The following is a 21,708-nucleotide window of genomic DNA, read 5'->3' on the forward strand; positions in this document are numbered from 1 at the left end:
ATATTATCAGTGTTATGTCACTGAGCTACAAAATCAGTGTCATTGTACCCCAGAAGGTGTCATGACACACAACCTGATGTCAAAAAAAATCACTATTACATAAAGTCAAATTAGTGTTACACCAACTTGACATCAACGCTGGCAAATGCAACCTTAATCACAAATGACACCTATTGGTGTTCATAAATGTTTTTGTAGATCTCTCAGTTGTCGTCAGTGTTGTCTCTACCTGATACATATTTTGAAAAGCTGCTTAGGAGCTTGTGGCCTTAAGGGAGCCCCTTAACAAATTTTACATTATTATCTTACCTGACAGAGTGAAATAAACAAATGGTTAATCACCAGGAACCACAAAATGGAAATGAAAGAACACACTTTTTATTAACCCCAAAGCCTTAATGTAATGTAATTTGTTTTGCCTTTTGGTCAGACAAAAATGTGTTTATCAATACCCAACTCCACTAATGTTCTTGGTACTGAACACCATTGGAATCTTAAAGAAATGTGCCAACATATAGTTTAAAGTCATCCCAGAAAAGTAGAAGATATTATTTCATCAAAAGATGGGCAAACTACTTATAAAAGGTGATGCTTATATTTATACACATTTGAGACATTGAACTGAACACATCTAGGTCTACTCAAAGGCACCTCAGTTTTTATTTTAACACTTAAAGATATAACATTGTTTTGTTCTTTACAAGTGTGATTCAGTTTGTTTGCTCCTTCATGGGTCATAGAATGAAATGACATTACTGCAGCAAACTCTTTTGGTTAAAGTAGCTGGTTCACTTGGAAAAAGCAACATGAGGGGCATTGCTGAGAGCAGTTGAATGCATTTATATGATTTAAGAATGAGACAGTTAGAACAACTGATTTAGCCTCCTAGCCTGCCTTTTCATGAACAAGAAGGGCAAAAATGCTATTGCAAGGAACATATGTCTGCATCAGAGTGGGAATGGGTTGTTGATTTATTTAAATTGACTCTAACAAATAATAAAAGCTGTTGGTTTTAGATGCCTATTGTCCATTTTTTCAAAACCTGTCATTTAAATCACTTCATTACAGTTCTTACTTTGTTCTTTCCTGTGGATGATATGCAAAATCTTACCTGACCCATTATCCCCACAGGAGTAAACATGAAACACATTTACGGGAAAGAAGGGCAAAAAAAAAAAAAAAAAAATTGGGAACATAATATGACTGCAATTTTCTTTTCATTTCTCAAGTAGGCTATCATTATTGCTGTGATTGTATTGGCAGCAGCTCAAAGCCCTCAGAAATGAGAAGAGCAGCTCTGGTGTTGTATTGCAAGATTGGTTAAGAGTTCAGGTGACTTGAGGAAATTAAAATTTTATTTTTTAAATTCCTTTTTCTTTCATGGTAGCAAAGTTACGGACTTCAATGTTTACAGTAAAGCTGGTGAAGCATATCTCATGGAGTGAAGCAGTGTATTAGTGTGTGTGTGTGTCTGTTAAGCATTATTTTTACTCCCTAGCCATCTCTCTCACCACAGATGGTTGCCATGAGGCAAATGACATTGTGCTGTCCACAGCGTACACATGCTAATCAAGCTGCTTCTTGCCACATTAGCTCGAGACCTGCCTCAGGCCCTTAGAAAACTGAAAAACCTGCCTCTGAAGCATGCCTTACGCTCCATGTGCCTTTACTATAAAGTCATCATCAAAGCAGAAACCATGCTTGGATTAGCACAATTCCACCACTGAAGCATATTAACATCTGAATAGCTTAATTTATTCATCATATGTTTATTCAGCTTTTATTTTTTTTACATTTAGTTATTTTATCAGCTTAGGTCTTAGTGCAAACATACAGCTCATGAGAACATAACATGCGCTACATTGTGACAGCAGGCTTATCACATTCAACAGATGTCAGTTAATAAAGCACAAATATAGTAAAGCTGCGTTCAACCCTGGTCTTTGAATGTCCTGTGCCTGACAAGGAAAAAAACCCAAAGAAAATGACACCTTAACAGGAAGATCCAAAAAATTGGGATTGTGTTCTCAACTCCTCTCAGATCAGCCTATAGAAGTAAAACAAAATGGCTGCTCCCTAATTGTTAGAACTCAAGTACATTTTCTCTGCTTTCAGATTACAGATTTCAGAATACTGTCAACATACAGATAGTGGGTTTAATCTGTAACATTTACCATATGTTTGGATTTGAGAAAATACAATGTCAACTTAAAGTTTTATCACACATATCACTAATGTTAGCTGGCTAGCATGGTGTTATTAATGCTTGACCTGCCATGTATTTTCATATTTTTAGCTCAAAAATGACATAATCACTGAATCACACTTCCCACTCACAAGCCAGGTCGAACACAGCTAAAGTATTTAAGTATAATCACAGATGTTTTTGCTTATGTTTTTTTCAAACTGGCTTGATGGGCTGTGCATCTGTTCCCTTGGATACTGAATGGTGTGTCGTTGTCACACAACTTCCGCACAGGGGCTCAACCTTCCAGGTGATCTGGACTTTGGAGCACAAAATCTGTTTTGCTTCTTAAAAGAAAGCAAATGAACACATCTCCATAGTGAGACTTAGAATACAATTGTTAACACTAATATATTTTTGCGATGACCAACAATTTACTGCAATATTTACGCTCTCAGAATGTGCTTTGTACTTCTGTACATATTGCTTATTTTTAAATAATGATAGAATTAGTGTTTACAGAAATGTTGTTGTGTACCTGTTACTCATAGTTGATTAAGCATAATCACTAACACTGAACCAAACAGAGACATTAAAATATGCCGTTTCAAATATTTCATTACTTGGAAACATTCATTTTGACTTTGCATGGCTGCATGTTATCATCACTATGAAAACTGCAATATTTTCATTTTGAATAAAGCTTTCTTTTTTGACTGTTTAATTAAAAAAAACAGTATACTTATTCTTAATATAGTTAATATTCTCAATCATCCAGTGAGTCTGTTTTACAAATCCTACCAGTTCCAAAAAAGTATATGAATTTCATATCAAAAAAGGAAAGCAGTGATTTGTAAATCCTCTTTGATCTGTTTTAAAATGAAAGCAGTACCAACACATTAACATAATCATTGATGCTTGTTACATGTTATATGAAATAGCTGGGACAGGGACATTAAAAAAAAAAGTCTTATTAATTTGGATATGATGTAGTCATGTTTAGGTATAAAATGATCTCACATTAATGGCTTAATCCTTTAAGAAATGGTACTGATAAAACTCAGAAAAAAAAAAGCTCACATATAATCCAACAACTTAAGATCATCCTACTACATGCAACTGTGTTCCCTGAATCAAAAAGTAAAAGATTAACAGGATAAACAAATTCCTGAGTCTGCCAGAGTGTAGTGATGTGTAAGAGCCTATGGCATGGGAAACATTTGTGATGGCACTTTTAATGCTGAAAGACACATTTGGAAAAACATATTATGTTTTTAGTCATAGCCATTTTTTCAAGGATGTCCATGCTTGTTGGCTAATGAAAATGTTACAACATGGCTGTTTCATCAGAGAGGTTGGAAGACTTGGTCTTCCTGCTGTCCAGATCTAACTTGTGTTGAAAATATATGCCTCTAAATATGACAGTGAAGAGTGTGCTTGCCTTCAAACTGGCATTCATTAGTATAAAAAAAGGGGGCAAAACATTTCCCTTTCAAAATGGAATCAAGTGCTGTCTGCAAAACATTATAAAACATTGCTAAAAGGAAGTGTTGGATGTAAAACGTGTTACATAAATGTTTATTTGTTCCAGTAGCCATCAAGTTGGGAATGAACCAAAGATAAAATCTCAAATATTCAATTTTTGTACTGTTTTCAATCTAATACAGTTAAAATAATGTTAAAATCACTGCTTTCTTTTTTTAGTTGCATTTGCGTATACTGTCCCAGCTTATTTGGAACCCAACTTTGTAGATACTGCTTAAAAAAGTGAAACACACCATTCTCCTGTGATGTGCAGTGTCTTAACTGTTGTCCTATATGACTGGAAAAATTGTTTGGTCTTATTATACATACATCACATTATTTACATTCATATCACTCTTCTTTAAAAATGAACCAGCTTTAAGTCCACCATTTTTGCAGAGTCCTAACAGAAGAGCCAAAGGCTTTCCAGAGCGGTTGTTGATAAGTCCACTCTCAGCAGTGCAGGATCTTAATGAAAGCCTTGCGGAACTCAATGTTGAAGGTGGTGTAAATGATGGGGTTGACGGCACTGTTGACGTAGCCCAGCCAGGTGAAAGCTGTGTAGAGTTCTGCTGGGACTTGGCAGTAAGTGTTCACGATGTGCGTGATGAAGAACGGTAGCCAGCAGATGATGAAAACACCTTAAGCCAACAGAAAGAATTTATAGGAAAAAAAGTATATACAACCATAAAACCATTCAATTTGAACAATGCATTTTGGTCTAGAGCTTATCAAGTTGACTACAATGTGGTTAAATTTGATTTTTAAAGTAATATGGTTATATATGTATTGTACCCAATGGGATATCTACAATCTTTTGGGTTTATTCATTGCTTTAATCATTTGTTGTAACCGCTTCATCCTGTTTAGGATCATGGCAGGTCCAGAGCCTACCTAAAATCACTGGGAGCAAGCCAAGAACACAACCTGGACAGGGCATCTGTCCACAAAAGGGCACCCCACACACTCAGACCTATGGACACTTTTGAATAGCCAATCTACCTACCAGCATGTGTTGCTGGACTGTGAGAGGAAAACGAGGACACACACCAGTGAACTGAGGAGCTGTGTGGTAGTAACACTACGTTTTGCGCCAACAATGTCACACATTTGGAATGTACAATGTACCTAATTTGTGAATTCAGATATATTAGCAGTGCATACTGCAATCTACATTGTCTAAATTCTCACACAGATACATCTGGCCCATCACATTCTCCGAAATATACATATAGTCTTAAGTCTGCTTACCAAGGACAATAGCCAGCATCTGAGTAGCTTTCTTCTCCTTCTGCTGAGAGATTTTACGCTTGTTGAAGGACTTAACAGATGTCTGCAGTTTGCCACTGGGTGAGACCTGTGTCTCAAAGGCTTTTGTCACTTTGGGACCCTCACTCGTGTTCCCGTTCCTGGCCAGTTTGAGGGGCGGCTCTGGAACTGCGGGCAGCACGTCTGTCTCGCTGTGGGTGGAACCCAGCAGCAGACCATGCTGACTAGCACCTGTCTGATCTAGTGTCCTCTGGTTTGGAGGCTCTGGGTTTGTAACTTCATCCACTTGAACATTGTCTCCATTGTTGACCACCTCCTTTATGAAAATCTGCATAGAGAAGAGATGATTAACTTAACAATGGGATGCTCAAATGATCCAAATTTTTAATTATTTATGATGGAGCACCACAGCAAGCAGAAATGTTCAGAGATTCAGCGAATTAATATGGATTGAATACAGTTTTCTGTATTGTGGTGACTGATATATAGATGAAGCTAACAGTCACACTTATTACTTTATTCTGTGTGGGGAGTCATTAATCTACTGCTTTACATACTTCTCCCAGGAGCTAATGAAGCTTCGAAGATAATTTAAATTTATTACTGAATAGCTCTGCTTAGGCTTTAGTTTACACTCAAAGTTCTCTGGCTGAACCACACAGCAATCACAGCTCTTTTTAGTCCCCCATTTTCAGTTGACCATAAGTAATTTGACAAATTTGCTACTCAGTTGTTTCTTTCCCAGCTGTGTTACTGCATCATTAATATACACACAACAGAGCTAATAAGCCTACAGCTGACTGCAGATGTGGTAGTTGCATATGTTGTTGTTTGTTTCTGTTGTCTCTAAATATAATGACCAAAATTGTCATTGCCCACAAAGGTGGAAAAATAAATAAAAATCCATCCATCCATCCATTATCTGTAACCACTTATCCAATTTAGGGTCGCGGGGGGTCCAGAGCCTACCTGGAATCATTGGGCGCAAGGCAGGAATACACCCTGGAGGGGACGCCAGTCCTTCACAGGGCAACACAGACACACACACATTCACTCACACCTACGGACACTTTCGAGTCACCAATCCACCTGCAACGTGTGTTTTTGGACTGTGGGAGGAAACCGGAGCACCCGGAGGAAACCCACGCGGACACGGGGAGAACACACCAACTCCTCACAGACAGTCACCCGGAGCGGGAATCGAACCCACAACCTCCAGGCCCCTGGAGCTGTGTGACTGTGACACTACCTGCTGCGCCACCGTGCCGCCCATAAATAAAAATGTAACCAACAATTTTTGTTGCACAAGAATGCTAAACAGACAACCTGGCAGACTACGAAGGAACAGAGTGGTAGGTAATACCATCCATTAAGTGTGTCAGAAATTCATAACAGTCAAAAGAGAAACAGCAGGTTACACGTTGTTTAGAAAGTACATAAAATGCCAGTAGAGTACTAGGACAACATGAACGGATGGGATGAAAAACAAACCAAATCTATGAAACACCATGATATGGACATGTTCTTCTGCCAGAGGAAATGGTTTCCTGGTCTTTAAAGATGATGTGCGTGCTGATGGCAACCACAGGATGAATTCTAAAATGAACAGAAGGCTGCAAAGTGCTCAGTTCTAAGCAAAAGCCTTAAAACAGTGAATGGAACATTGCAGCAAAACAACAACCCAAAACATGCATCTTAGGCAACTACTGAGTTGTTCATGGCGAAAACATGGAATATTCTTGATGGTCCAAGTCAGTCACCTGCCCGTAACACTATCAAGGATAGAGCTCCAAAGCACTCAAACCAAAACTGACAAAAAGTCCAACCTGATCGCAAGTAAAAATACCCAGCATAACATAATGCAAATGATTTAAAACATGCAACATTTAAAAGTCCCCCGTTGATACAGTCAACATAAGAAGAATGTTAATATCAATTAATGTTAATAAGCTGCAAAATAGGCCGTTTTGAACATGATACAAAAATTGATTAACTGAATCAGCCTACTTTAGTTCGCTCACACCCGTTATTGCAAAATTTATGAGGAATCTTTTAGCATGGACTACGTTTTGAATTAGTTAAAACAGAGGGCAGCCAATGAGAACAGAAGTCATTTACATATTGAGCCTCAGTTTCCTATATTGTCCAGACAATGTAGATATAAATATGAATATAGATGTAAATCGAATCAAAACTGACATTTTGCATTCATGACCTTGTAGTTAGTGCTTCATTTCTAATTCAGTGTGATGGAGTACAGAGGGAAAACAACAACAAATTGCTTTCAGAGTGCACTGTATTTCCAGCAGAGAGTAGTTTCTCTCCTCTCTGACTTTAAAAACAACACACACTGGCACTTTTCTACGAATGCCAATCTTAGCCAAAGGAAGCAAAAACAACCAACCAACCAAAAAATAAATAAACAGCAAAGTTGCTAAATTTCCTTACATTTTAATAACAACCCTCATATATCCTTTAAAGAGTCAAAGTCAGAGCTGCAGCAGGTGAATGGGATGGGATGACAGCTTCCTGTCAGAAAAGGCTTCCCTAGGGAGAGTTAATTTTTAAAAGAGACAAAAAAATGTGACACACCACATTTTTGTTATTAACGGGGAAATTCCCATTGGACTTGACGATGACAGTGCACAGCTTCACATCGTCAGGGTGAGTGCATTTCTGAAACAGAACAGAGAAAGGAGCACACGGTCACTAGTCTGAGTGATGTGTTTAAAGGACAGGGCAAAACGTCTGACATTTTCTTCTGCAGCTGGCTCTCCACCGCACACAAAAATAACCTACAGCACCTTGTCCTGCTAACGCTTCACTTTCATTTACAAACATGCTGCAGTTAGCAGTCCGCTCCTGCAATCAAAGCAACATTTCAGTGTTTTATATATAAAAGGGAGATATTAGTCCTTCATCCTGCACTGGAGAATTATAAGAGAACATGCAGTAAACTACCACTTAAGGACAATAATATTTGTCTGTAAAGGTAAATCATATCTGCACAAGTGGAGCTAGTACAAGATCACAGTGATTAACAAACATTAAGTTGAAATAATCAAACTGCAATCCATTTCATTTTATAGGAGAAATAAATGCAAATCAGATTAGACCGAACCAGCAGAATAAATCCCAGAAATATAGTGATTCAGATTAAATTTTAGAGTTTAATTAGAGCATAGCCATTTAGTAAATATTTTGAGGTTACATTTGGTCAGGAGTAAAAATAACAGAAGAAAATAAGGAGGACACCTTATCCTCTGGGTTTCTTACCTCAAGTTACCTTAATATACAACAAGAACTGACTCATTAAAGGTAGATTTTCTCATGTGATTTCTGACACTGTATGACACACTGTTATCTATGAAAATGGACAAAGCACACAGGAAAGCCATTCAGAGCAGGAGGACATTTCCATCCATTGTTATAGATAAGAGTGTCATACGTTGTCAGGAACCTACTTAAAAGAAAATCTACTTAAGATTACCTAACAACTCAGTGTGAGTAATGTGTGTGATGGTTCAGGTCAGAGACATTATAAAGGAAAAGGGGATAGATCACTGGTGTAAAATGAATAGGAAAGCTAGTAAAAATTGGGTTGGGTTATGAGCAAAGTCTTAGTTAGTACATAGAGGCAATTAGCCTTTGGTAAAGCAAGATATACCATCATTGTAGACATATACATATGTGCAGTAGACAGAATATGCAACGAATGATAAACTGTGATATATTTGAAACAAAAGCTATCCTAGAATTTGGTCCATGGGAAAAGAGAGAGAATGAACAACACTAAAAAATAGCTAATAAAAATAGACTAACTTTATTTACGGTAAGGGGGAATTATGCAGCAATCATTGAACTTTTTTTTAAAGGGGTCATACTATGAAGAAAAATAACCACAAACAAACAAACAAAATAAAAATCCTATTTAAATGCATTAGCAGCTTCATTTTGGGATCTGGAGCTCCTACCAACGTAAAAAAAAAACATAAAATAAAACAACCCAGTCTCTTTTTGTGTGTCATGGATAAACACTGGATAAAAAGAGTCATTCCTGCCCCATCGTATGAGCCTCTCCAATCACAGCGTGAGAGTGCAAAGGTGAGGTTAAATGGAGCAAAACAAACAACAGACACAGAGAAATAAGTGTACTGATGTCATATGAAGGAAAAAAGAATGGAGAAACAAGAGAATCAAGCTGCTGACCTGTCTGGCAACTGGAGTATACAGAGGCTCATTTCCATTTAAAGAAAAAGGCATGGAAAACATTTCTTTTTCTAAATAGGGCTATTTATATAGGGTGATAAATGTGCTGTGTTGTTTAAATATTGTTATTTTGGAAAATAATAAAACATGTCACAGACTTTTTATGAACGTGCCAAAGAACTGTGTTAGCTTATATCCACACGGTCATCATCTTGAAATATATATTTTCTCCACATATGTCACCCACAAAATGTAGGCTGAAATTAGACAATTGGCAGAGACAAGTAAATATCACAAACAACAGATAAGAGAAAGCAAATTTACCAATGCTGGAAAAAAGCAGCTTTCACAGAAGTGAGAAGTTTATTTATATGTTGTTATATCAATTATTATTAAATTGATATATGTATCAATTTATCTAGTCTTTCACTGTTACTGTTAGTTGTATTGTTTCTATTTTTGTTTTTATTGTACAGAGTTGGCCCCTTCATAGACCACATTCGGTCAAGATTTTAACCTTGTTAATATGCCCGTGTGGTGTTGTTTATATGCTAATAGATGGATCATGATCAAAATAAGCAGTCAACACCATGGCTGAGCATTTCCATTTCAAAACTGCAGTGTTCCAAAGACTCAAACCGACAGATTCATAAAGTAGGGGTGTCAGACATCATAAACCTAAGAAACAAATACAGTCAACTTTACGGTTAGGCATTCTGAGCTGCAAGTGAATGCCAGAATGTGGCCAAAATATTTTTTGACATTTAACAATGTGTAAAAGATAAGATAATTTAAAGGCATTTTGGGGAACTTTTGGAAACAATTGTTAATCATGCAGTTCTGATTCAGAGATGAGATTTTAGGGGTTTCATTTATGAACAGAGGGGAATTTAAATATCAGTTAGAAAAAATCTGATGATATGATAATGTAATTACATATGATATGTAATGCAATTTAAGCAAAGAAACATTAGAAGTTCCTGAGAGGAGCCATCAGTCATGCAACTGACCACAAACCATGAGAAAAGTTCAAGATAGATTTCCATTTATAAAGTAATGAATTACAGAAAATGTTTCCCTTGAGACAGTCACCACCTTTAAAACAGAGGAGATCACTGCATTGGCCTTTGTTTAGAAGTAAAAATTCAGAATCTCTAAAGTTGTGGACAAACCTCAGTGAGTGCTTAAAAGGTCAGTACCTTCAAAGTGGTGCCCGTATCCTGGTTGGTGCTGGGATACGTGCGCTTGGTGCTAACGCGTTTCCGACGTTTGCGCAGCACCACATAGATCTGCACGTACACTAGAAGAGTAATGATGAAGGGCACATAGAAGGACACAATGGAGGAGTACACTACGAAGGCAGGGTTCGCGATTACACACAGTGCATCATCACGGCTCTCTGCAAGTTCAAGAAAAAACAACATCATCAAAAATATCAATGGCACATCAACAAATTTGAGGATTCCTCTGCTTTTTCTGCTTCACTGTATCCTCTGAATAACTCTGACTGCACACAGACACCCTCAAAGTTATTCGATTATCTACTATAAAGAGCTTTTGTGACGCAGTCTTGCCAGGTGTCCAAATACTGAAGGAGATAAGAGAAGTCACTTCAAACACATGCTGAAGTGGCTTTATGATGTCGCAGTTGATTAGCAGTTCATTTTTTTTGCCATTGCTCCTTATCTCTGTTTCATTTTGCTTCTTCCCTCTTCTTGACTTCTGCACAATTCCCAAAGGTAGGAGAGAAGCAGTAAAAAATGAAGAGGAGGAAAAGGGCAGTAGCAACATTGTCTGTTTGTATCCTAACTGATCAAGCTAAGACAAAGCCTTCAGACTACCTGTGTTATTGAGTCCAAACAGCAGGGGGCATGATATGGCAAAGGAGAGGATCCACACCACGGAGATCATGAGCGTGACTCTCCTCTTGGAGCTGTAGCGTGTATTATACAGCATTGGCATGGCAACCGCTGTGTACCTGGAGGGAGATAGAGTGGACTATATCAGCAGAGTGTTGTGCTATTAATGTCAGATTCTGAAGGCTAAAATGCTCACTACCACTACCACAAATTTCCAGACCTCCACCGCTACCAAATGACTTAAACTGTCTCATATATTCAAAGTTCTCCAGAATTAGGATCCTTGTAAATAATATAGGGGTAAGTCCTCCTATATCCCTCTATCCCATGCAATATTCCAAGTACAATACTCATGTTCATTAGAGCTTCTGATATTTCTATTTTTTATTATTTTTTATTTATAAAAATATTATTTATGTTTATAGTTATTACTACATTTAGTCATCTTGTTACTTCTTTTTTATTACTGAATCCTTTACTGTCCCTTTGCTGCTGTAACACTGTGAATTTCCTCACTGTGGGACTAATAAAGGATTATCTTATCTTATATTATCTTATTGAGAGATTCTCATCCCGCAAGTACATTCTTTCATAGCTACTTATGCAAGGTTGGACAAGCTTTAGTGAACACAGGCAAAAATGGTTGCATAAGGCATCAAAATGAGAATGTGTGTTTGGATAGATATTGATGGTAACCTTATTTTAGTTAAATTATATCATTTCATAGCTTGATTTCCTTCAAAGGGCGGCACAGGGGTGCAGCAGCTAGTGTCGCAGTCACACAGCTCCAGGGACCTGGAGGTTGTGGGTTCAATTCCCGCTCTGGTTGTGTTCACCAAAAACACATGTTGGTAGGTGGATTGGTGACTCAAAAGTGTCCGTAGGTGTGAGTGTGTGTGTTGCCCTGTGAAGGACTGGTGCCCCCTCCAGGGTGTTTTCCCGCCTTGCACCCAATGATTCCAGGTAGGCTCTGATCCCACCACAACCCTGAACTGGATAAGGGTTAGAGATAATAAATGAATGAATGATTTCCTACAACAACGTAGTGTAGCTTGATAGTATAGTGTTTTATAATACAATCTTAACATTCATTCATTTTCTGTAACCACTTTATCCTGTTCTGAGTCATAGTGGGTCCAGAGCCTACCCAGAATCACTGGGACACAGGGCATGAACAATTTAATTAATCATCTAATTAAAGTGTGCTACCATTTCTGTTTAGTGAAAGGTGTCCAACAGTTTAAAGCTTGTCCATCCTGGTAACAGTTGCTATGAAAGACTTTTTTGTGGGAGGAGCAATGATTGACTAGTTACCTTCTGGAGAAACTCCAGACAATTACGCAATACACGAGAGGGAGTGCTATAACATGAGATATTGGCACAAAAATCAGTACACCAGTGCCAATATCTTATGTTATAGCATGAACCTCGAGTGTATTAATGCAATTATACCACAGTTCGTCATCGCTGTTTATTATTAGGTTTTAAGATAAAGAAGACCATGAAAACTAGTTTGTTTGTTTATCAATCTTCCATGAGGAAAAATAGTTCCATTCCGTCAAACATTCCTTTTGCTCCTTTCAACGAACTCTAACTTGTGCGATGTTGAACCAGTCTAAATCAGGACAGAAGCAGATAATGCATCAAGTCAATAAAACGTCATGAATTTACCATTGTTTACAGTGGATTCAGATTGTAGTGATATCATACACTAAATGATGACAAGTTCTCTCTGTTTAAGTTAAAAGTCAGTATTTTAGAGTATCGCTCCAAAGCCGTGCTGCTGAGTGGTGAATGAGAGCAGCTGAGAAAAAAAACGCACTTCGACTCGAGTTAAACACACTAACAGAAATCACATAGACGAAGCAATTTAGGTTTTTTTTTTTTGTTTTTTTTTTTCCGATCGTTTCTTTACAAATCAGAAAGCTGAGTCCACTGTGCCATAACTCTTTACTGTGTTCAAAAAAAGGTGCACAAACGGAAAATGAACCAGTTCCCTGTTGAGTGAAAAAGACCAAGCACAGCTCTGTCTTGTAAGCAATGGCATCGTTGCTAGGTTACATGTATTTTGTGGAGTGATACTTGAAGAACTTCGGTTGAAATATAAACACTGACTTTGTGGTACATAAACCAACAGAAATATCCCAAATATATTTCAGGGGAAAAAAAGAATAACTACAACCCAGGATTTAGGCACTTCAGGGCTCAGATAGTCCAATTTTAGGTCAAACATGTTTTAATGTGTCTGTACACAGTCAAATGAGGACACTGGGTTGATAGTACTTGCCTAGAATTTCATATAACCAAAGTAATGAAAATACATGATCCTGCAAATAAATATTCACAGCTCAGTCTCAAACTAAACACTAGGTCCTGCTGAGGCCCATTAATTTGTGTTAAAATATACAGGATATTGAACTCATCAGTGTTCATGAGGATGCTGTTTGAAAGTACAAGTAGATTTAGTCCCATGGTAATGAGCAGAAGCATTTACCCCTGCTGAGCTTTAAACTACAACTTCTTCTCTTGAAATCCTTATTAAAATATATTTATTTGTCTAGGCAGACTGGACAAGTGTGGTTTACGCAAACTGTGAAAACAGCTCATTCACCCAAATCCATCTGCAGTATTCCCATTGCACTAGTCATAAATTAGTGCTTAGCTTCCAAAATTGCGGTCTGTCTCTGTTCCGTTTATTTTTATTGATCATTATGATTTAATTATCTGCATTAACGTATATGTCCATTCTGTAATCATTTTTATGGGATATTTTATTTGGTATGATTAGCACTTTTATTGAAATTGTAAAAATAAATATCAAATGTATTATATTTTATTTGTACATTGTACATTTTTTGTATTTGATCTACTGTCAAAATCATTTATGTCAGCACCGAATATACCCCTGCATTTTTGCATATATTATTAGCAAAGTTATCTGTTTTTGGGTTGGTTTCCCAGACAGAAATTAAGCCTAGTTCTGAACTACATAGCATTTTGTATTGTGATTTGTCCATCAGAAGTAAATTGAGAATTCATGACATTCTGTATTGTACTCAGTTACCAGCCTATAGTAAAATATTTCCCCATCTCTAACTGTGACATTTGCATTTCCCAAACACATTTTCATCCCTGCTTTGTGTTTGTAAAATTCTGGAACATGATCATGTCCATGTGGAAGAAGAATATCAAAGATGTCTTTCATTCTCACTGGCTTCTTATTTGCATTTTCCATTCCACTATGTTATTGTGCTCTATGATGGCTGGGTGAAATGAAAAAGCAAATAATCCTTACCCTGTATGCCTAACTAAAAATAATTCAAGTGTTTGGCCATGAAGCTTTGAGAATGTTTTGAATTCTCACAAACTCACTGAAGCATTTTTAATAAACAAATCATATATGACATATTTGCATAACTCCGTTTAGACCATTCTCAACTCTGCAGTGACACTGATGTGGTGGTGAGTGGATCAGACACAACAGTGCCGCTGGAGGTAAACATTGTACCTGCTCACTGGCCATGCTCATCCTCTGGTCCTTCAACAGTGGTCAGGGGATGCTGTTGGCTGGATATGGTTGGTGGACTATTCTCATTTCAGCAGGGATGCTGAGGAATTTGAAAACTCCAGAAGCACTGCTGTGTCTGATCCACTCGTACCAGTGCAATACACACTAACATATCTCCACCACATCAATGTTACTGCAGTGCTGAGAATGATCAACCGCTCAAATCATACCTGCTCTGTGGTAGTCATGTAGGGGTCCTGTCTATTAAAGAGAAGGGTGAAAGTGTGCTTACAAAGTACGGAGAGCCACATATGGACTACAGTCTGTCAATGTAGAACTACAATGAGAACCAATATGGTCATGGAGCTGCTACAATGGACATAGAAACAAGAAGGTAATTTTAAAGATCTGGCTGATGGGCATATATGATCCACTAAGCTGTTCACCTCAGTTTCTGTTTATTTTCTTTGCTTGTTTTAAAGTGTTTCATTATGAAACACTGGAGGCTATCCAGCAAAAACTCAATAGAGGTTAAACCTTAATGTGCTCCAGCTGGAAAAGCAATATGCTTTGAAAAGGACGGCATGAGGCATTTCAAGCTTTAGTTTAGTCCACCTTAAAGAGATGCAAAAGGAACATTTCACTTGAAGCTTATTTATGAAGCTCTCTGGAAATCTCTAGGACCTGGTACTCATTTTTCTTCATTAATGTTGAGCCTCTAATGGTAATAAGGGAGATTATCACAAAGAAACTTACCTATCAATACTAATGGCACAAAGATTAAGGATGCTCGCTGTGCACATCATCACATCAAGGGTGACAAATATGTCGCAGTGGATTGTGCTGAATCTCCACTCTCCCACCACCTGTAGAGGAAAAAATAAAACTCTTTCACACAGGTATAGGGGCAAAAATAAGTCCAGGACCAGGGTTTACATACAGTCTACTGAGATTCTAATTCATATTAATAGGCATGTCTGTATCATTTATGTTGCATTTCTATATGTACCTAACTACTAGCAATACTAGCATGTTAATTCACACCCTGGGGCAAACAATGTGGACATTTAACATTACTGCTAGAAAGCCAAAGGTCTTATTGAAGCTGTCTCTTTGTAGTAGCTCAGTTCAAATTATCAATGGAGAGAATTTATCCTTTTCTCTGGCTGGAATGGGAAAAAAACTTGTCCCTGTTATAGGCACAAGGAAATGAAAATTTATTAGATTTATGCAGTTTCTGATATTTTAAATCTGGATATGTCCTGGATATGTTGTACTATTTTAACATGGTAAATACTGGTTGCAAATGCATTGCATACGTTTTTTTCCATATTGAGCAAATTAGACTCCCATTACCATATATATTCCCCTCCACTGAAACTGCTGAATCGAAGGTGAATGATTTCTGTGAAGGTGCCAAACACAGCAGACTCAGTGGATTTGCAACTGTGTAAGTCCGAGACTGTTTAGCTTGGCTGCAGTTATGTGCCATAAACTTGGCAGGGAAGTAATCTAGCTCAGGTCAATCTCATCCCCATATCCTGTCTCCTGAGCTGCCAGCCAGGGTTCTCTGTGGCAGCTTCTGATTAATGTGTGTCCTCAGGCAAACTGTGGGGCTCAGATCCCCACGTGATGGGCCCGCATCCTCGCCTTTGGAGTTTGCATCTCGTCCATTGATTAAAAAATTATCTGACACCTCTAATGAAAGCAGCTGTGGGTTGTCGGGATCATTTCATCTACATGTTTTTTTAACTCAACCCTAATGAGGTCCAGTATTAGCGCACCTTTCTGAGATACTGCTTCTGATATAAAGCAGTCAAAAAGGGAGTTTTATGGACTAAGAATTGAAAGAAAATCTGGAGAGGCAATGCAATGTTTGATGGAAGTCTTTGATGTAAAGCCAGCATATGGCTAGGCTTGTTATATTAGTAAAATTTTAGCTGATAATTAATTCAAATGTATATCATTCATTCATTCATCTTCTGTAACAACTTCATCCTGATCATGACTGATGTGGGTTCGGCACCTACCCAGCATCACTGACACAATGCAGGAACACAACACGCACAGGGCGCCTGTCCTTATCTATATTCATTCATTCATTCATTCATTATCTGTAACCACTTATCCAGTTCAGGGTCGCGGTGGGTCCAGAGCCTACCTGGAACCATTGAGCGCAAGGCAGGAATACACCCTGGAGTCAGTCCTTCACAGGGCAACACAGACACACACACACACACACACACACACACACACACATTCACTCACACACTCACACCTACAGACACTTTTGAGTCACCAATCCACCTACTAACGTGTGTTTTTGGACTGTGGAAGGAAACCGGAGCACCCGGAGGAAACCCACGCGGACACGTGGAGAACACACCACTCCTCACAGAGAGTCACCCGGAGCGGGAATCAAACCCACAACCTCTAGGTCCCTGGAGCTGTGTGACTGCGACACTAGCTGCTGTGCCACAGTGCCGCCCTATTTATATAATTATAATTAGCAATTGAATTATATTTGCATGAGTTATTAAAGTACACTAATAAGTGAACTAAACTCATAGGCTTCAGATTTTAGCTCCCAACTGATGACAGACACAGTTTGAACTGAAGTAAACCAATATCACTCACCACTTGCTCTCTGCAGATGTTGAAGCACCAAGACTGAAAGTCTTTTGTTGTGTCTTAATAAATGTGCTTTCTTTCATTTACATGTTTTTGCCTAAATTTAATGACTGAAAACAAACCCAGTCCACCCAGTGGGATCCTCCTTTCAATTAGTGTATTCGGTTATTCAATGTGCTCCTTCAACACACAGCTTGTTTAACTTCCATAGAAAAAGTACTGGAAATAAAATAGGACACTCTGTACTGGCTACACAAAAGCAGAAGATCACCACTCTCAATACCAAGCATGGGCTTGATGGGTACAAAGCCCCCAGCTTTCCAATCTGGAGCACTGGAAATGTGTTCTCTAGCGTAATGGTGCTCCATCCAATACCTTCGGGATGAGTTACAGTACTTCGCCTGAGTAATGCTCTTATGCAATTAAATTCTCACTGCAATATTCCAGCATCTAAAGTAAAGCTTTCCCAAAATAGGCTATAATTGCCATGAAGAGGAATATATTAGCAATCAGCTCAAATCATTTGTAATTTTGTAAGGCCTACATTTGACACAATAGAAAAACAGTGTCAAGGCACTCTGTGAATAAAATATATCAGAAATATGGTGAATGATTTGACCCATTTCAATAATTACCCTCAGTCCAGCGTAACTCAGCGTTATTTTCAGGGCCATTAGTATAATTGCTGAAATGCATTTGCATAAAATTTAATTAAAAAATCAAGTTTGCCAGGACATGTCCAAATCATGCTTGTGAAGCATTTAAAATATTTTTTTATGACCATCAAGCAAAATGTGATCAAGAGCATTGTGCTGTTTTCTACTTAGCTCGTCATGACTAGCTGTGCTGCCACACACTTAAACATAACAATGTGGGCTTCACATTATATTCAATGAAAAATAGTGTTTTTGTTGCCCTTGCTCTGCCAGCAAAACGTAGAATATTAAAACTGAGCAGACATTGCAAAAGGAGTCCTCTTTTTAACAGCACTCTGTGAAAAATACACTGTTATCATGGGTCACCCGTTGGTCACAGTGCCATCGTCAGTAAAGAAAGCTATTTCTTCTTGCTGCACTAATAAACGTGGAAGGATGCGATCTAATTTGAGCCGTTTTTCAGCCTTTTTCCCACAACGCCCCTGTAGTGTCTTCTGTGGCTGTGCCAAGCTGAACAAAGCATAAAATCTAATTTGTTTTATGTCTTGAACGACTTCCTGAAAATAAAATCACTCAGTCTGTAGCGTAAAACAGTTTACAGTAGCCACTGTGGAAGTCGTTATTGAAATGGTATCTTAAATATCATGCAAAATGCCATTTTTCTAAAGAGCTCTCAACAGTACACTCAGACACTCTGTCTTGAGATTTAAGTCACAGCAGAGGCCCCCTAACATGAATGCACCTTGCTTATGGGTTTGCCGGGTAATTTGATCACAAATCAGAAGGGCTTAGCGAGATTCACTTGGGAGGCTACTCCTCTGCAGCACCAGATCCAAAATAAACAATGTAAACCCAAGAATGGCTAAGAATGGATATCTCTCAGAAGCTCTCCTTACCACAAATAGCTACTAGGCCAGCTTACAGCCCACGGAAAGCTGATCAGGGTTAGCATACAGTTAGTATCAATGAAACACTACACTAGGTGTGCTATTGGAAGTCTATAAAGAACATAGCACAGTGATATTAAATCTCACTATATTTCATTTGGCTAGCTATTTTCTATTCTGCTGGTTTGATGCTCTGGGAGGCCAGCCATGTGATTAAGAATGAACCAGTTATAAATGACTGAAAATGAATTATACAGCGACGTTTTGCTTAGCTTTTAATAGACTATTGACTTAGGCTTTGTTCATAATCTTATGTCATGTACAAAGCAGCACCATATTAAATGAATTAATATGTAATCTAATATAAAGAATTTGTATTGGAAAAGCTTTTATTTTCCACATGTGAAAAACTACCTGTCTTTGGCTTATCAATGTGCCTGGCTTATTACAGTTTTAAAGCTTGCAGTAAAAATGTGTATTAGGGGTGTAAATCTCATATCTCACAGTGAATTGATTACCATTTCTTTGGGATATTTTAATTATTATTGACTTTTCACCAAACTGATTATTTTGGTGCAATTCAGAATTATTAAAAAATGATTAATTGAATACACAAATGTGAGTACAGAATGTATTTACAAAGTAGCATATTACACATCAAAAGTGAGAGCAAAAAAAAGATTAAATATTAGAATCAATTCTTAACAGACATATAAAGGTGTTAATATCCAGCATTTATCAGTGTAAGTTTCCAACATATAACACTGTTAATATCCAGCATATAAAACTGTTAATATCCAGCATATAAAACTGTTAACATCCAGCATGTTACACTGTTAGAATCCACAATTTAACACACATGTGCAGCATATAACACCGAAAATATCCAGCACTTTACAATAATTATACGCAGTTTAAGGTTTGTGTGTGTGCTTTTCATTATAGATTTAGAATCTAGTGTATACTACACTATACTGCCAAAGGTTCATGGACACTAACCCCAGCATATCTTTGGAAATTAAAAGTATTAACAGGTAGTTTGACCCACCACTGCTGCAGTAACAACTTCTATACTGAAAAGGTTTTAGAATCGACATTGGAACATTTTGTTTGCATTCAGTCCTTAAAAAACATTACTGAGATCCTGATGATGGATGATGACATCTGAAAAAACCACCCTTTCTCATTTCAACATTATTGGATAATGGTCCACCATTTCCGAGAACACTGCTCCACAGTCGGTTGATTTTATGTTTCTTTAGTCAACATTTGGTATTGAGCATAGATACATTAGGATCAATGCAGCTGAACTAACCACAGATTAGGCTGATAGTACAGAAAGGATTAGTTAAACAAAAAATACTTACATAATAACCGCTATTTTTTAAAAAAGATTCAATATAATAAATAATCAGCTCATTATAACCTACCTCCAGATATACCACCCAGGGCATAACCAGTGTGGCCACCAGCAGGTCTGCCACAGCCAAGCTGACAATTAGGTAGTTGGTGGTGGTCTGCAGGGCTTTCTCTCTAGACACAGCCATGCACACCAGCACGTTGCCGAAGACAATAACAAAGATGAGAAGTGTGAGGAGCATGGCATAGTAGTTGTATTGATGCCTTCTTCCTTCGTCTGTAGCATTGATGCTATGGAAACCATTCTCAAAAGTGCTCTCATTGTAGGCAAACTCTCTGAAAGTTTCCATTAGCTGAGAGGAACTGAGGCCCAGGAAAGGCCCTATAAGAACAGGGAGAAGAAAGGTTTTATATTAGGATCATTTTTGTTATATTTATTTAGTTGATGGGTCTTTTCTACCCAGTCAGTGCCTAAATTGTACACTATGTAAAGCTCTACATAAAGGTTTTAAAAGCTCCCAAAATGTGCTTCCAAAATTGACTGAAGTAATAAAAAAATTTATAACAGTCCAAAACATTCACCATAAAGTAACATCAACTTCACATTTGTTTCTGACCTGAAAAGTTCAACATGTGTTTCTGTCCATCTTTTTACTGTGAGAAATTATGGTTCTGGTATGCATTTGTAGCTAACAAGAAACTCTTACTGAAAACAAACAACAGACAAAAAGAAGAAAAATATATAAATGGATCAAACTAGATGCCGGTGCTCTTTGAACAATAAAATGGCTGTCCCAGAGTTCAGACCTCAACCTCACTAAATGTGTTTAAGATCACAGTAGCAAAAATGGCAAACAACTTTATTTAAAATAAAGGTGTGGAAAACATCCTGAGGATTTCTTTAAAAAGGCTAAACAAATTACATGAAAAGAACTACAGATGTATAATGTGGACACAAACAAAAAAATCAGCTTTTCTATTCAGTGCACTTGGACTTAAATGATTTTTCACCAGGGCACCAGAATTTCGGATCAAAAAACAGGCTTCATATTCATACTCATAGCACCACCACTCTCAAGCAGACATGCACACTGAACTCAACAGCAAAAACTCATAACTACTCCAGCCTGTCACTCATCAACAGACATGAAACACTGTTTCGCCTTGGAGTCAAACACTGAACAGAAGAAACACCAGTTCAGAACCATGCTGAAGGACTTCGGCAGGCCTTACTATGCTTTCCCACCTGATTTGTTCTGTCTAAACCATAATAGGAGGCATTAAATATGCATAAGACCATGGTCTGGACCAAAGGACTTAAATTTGGTCAGACATGAAAGAGGTGATCTCAGTCTGGACCAAACTGAAACAAAGTTCGGTTTGTGTGCCATGTGAAAACACTTTTTTTGGATGGTCCAGACTTTCAGACAGGAAGATGGAGCAGTATAAATGACAGGTATGGATGTGAATAGGTGTTTTAACTGCAGCCTTCACTTCAGAATATGTACATAATCCATTACCATAACCACACCATGCTGCCGTAAGTGGAAATTGTGTCACAAACAATCATTTGACATAGAAATGTCTCAATAGGTCTGTATTTTTTTATCATTCAGAATTG

General features: G+C 37.8%; 1 protein-coding gene across 1 annotated transcript; it reads right to left on the reverse strand.

Moving 5' to 3' along the window:
- Positions 1-1,778: 1,778 nt before the first annotated feature.
- Positions 1,779-20,462, reverse strand: drd2a (dopamine receptor D2a). The gene is made up of 7 exons (XM_066678119.1): positions 20,159-20,462; positions 15,311-15,420; positions 11,029-11,165; positions 10,387-10,586; positions 7,571-7,654; positions 4,961-5,306; positions 1,779-4,350 (listed from the first exon to the last, which is right to left on the reverse strand). The coding sequence occupies exons 1-7, from the start codon at positions 20,435-20,437 to the stop codon at positions 4,163-4,165; spliced, it is 1,344 nt and encodes a 447-aa protein (XP_066534216.1). The 5' UTR covers positions 20,438-20,462; the 3' UTR covers positions 1,779-4,162.
- Between the last annotated feature and the right edge of the window lie 1,246 nt (positions 20,463-21,708).

The sequence above is a fragment of the Hoplias malabaricus genome, chromosome 1, assembly GCF_029633855.1.
Source record: "Hoplias malabaricus isolate fHopMal1 chromosome 1, fHopMal1.hap1, whole genome shotgun sequence".
Lineage (NCBI taxonomy): Eukaryota > Metazoa > Chordata > Actinopteri > Characiformes > Erythrinidae > Hoplias > Hoplias malabaricus.

What these genes read in the sequence shown, in the direction of transcription:
- drd2a (XM_066678119.1), bottom strand. Translation starts at nt 20,437, where the DNA reads ATGGAAACTTTCAGAGAGTTTGCCTACAATGAGAGCACTTTTGAGAAT. An exon ending in ATACGGGCACCACTTTGAAG is followed by an intron (nt 7,655 to 10,386) that starts GTACTGACCTTT and finishes GTTCTGTTTCAG; the next exon opens with AAATGCACTCACCCTGACGA. An exon ending in GATGCTGGCTATTGTCCTTG is followed by an intron (nt 4,351 to 4,960) that starts GTAAGCAGACTT and finishes TGTTGGCTTAAG; the next exon opens with GTGTTTTCATCATCTGCTGG.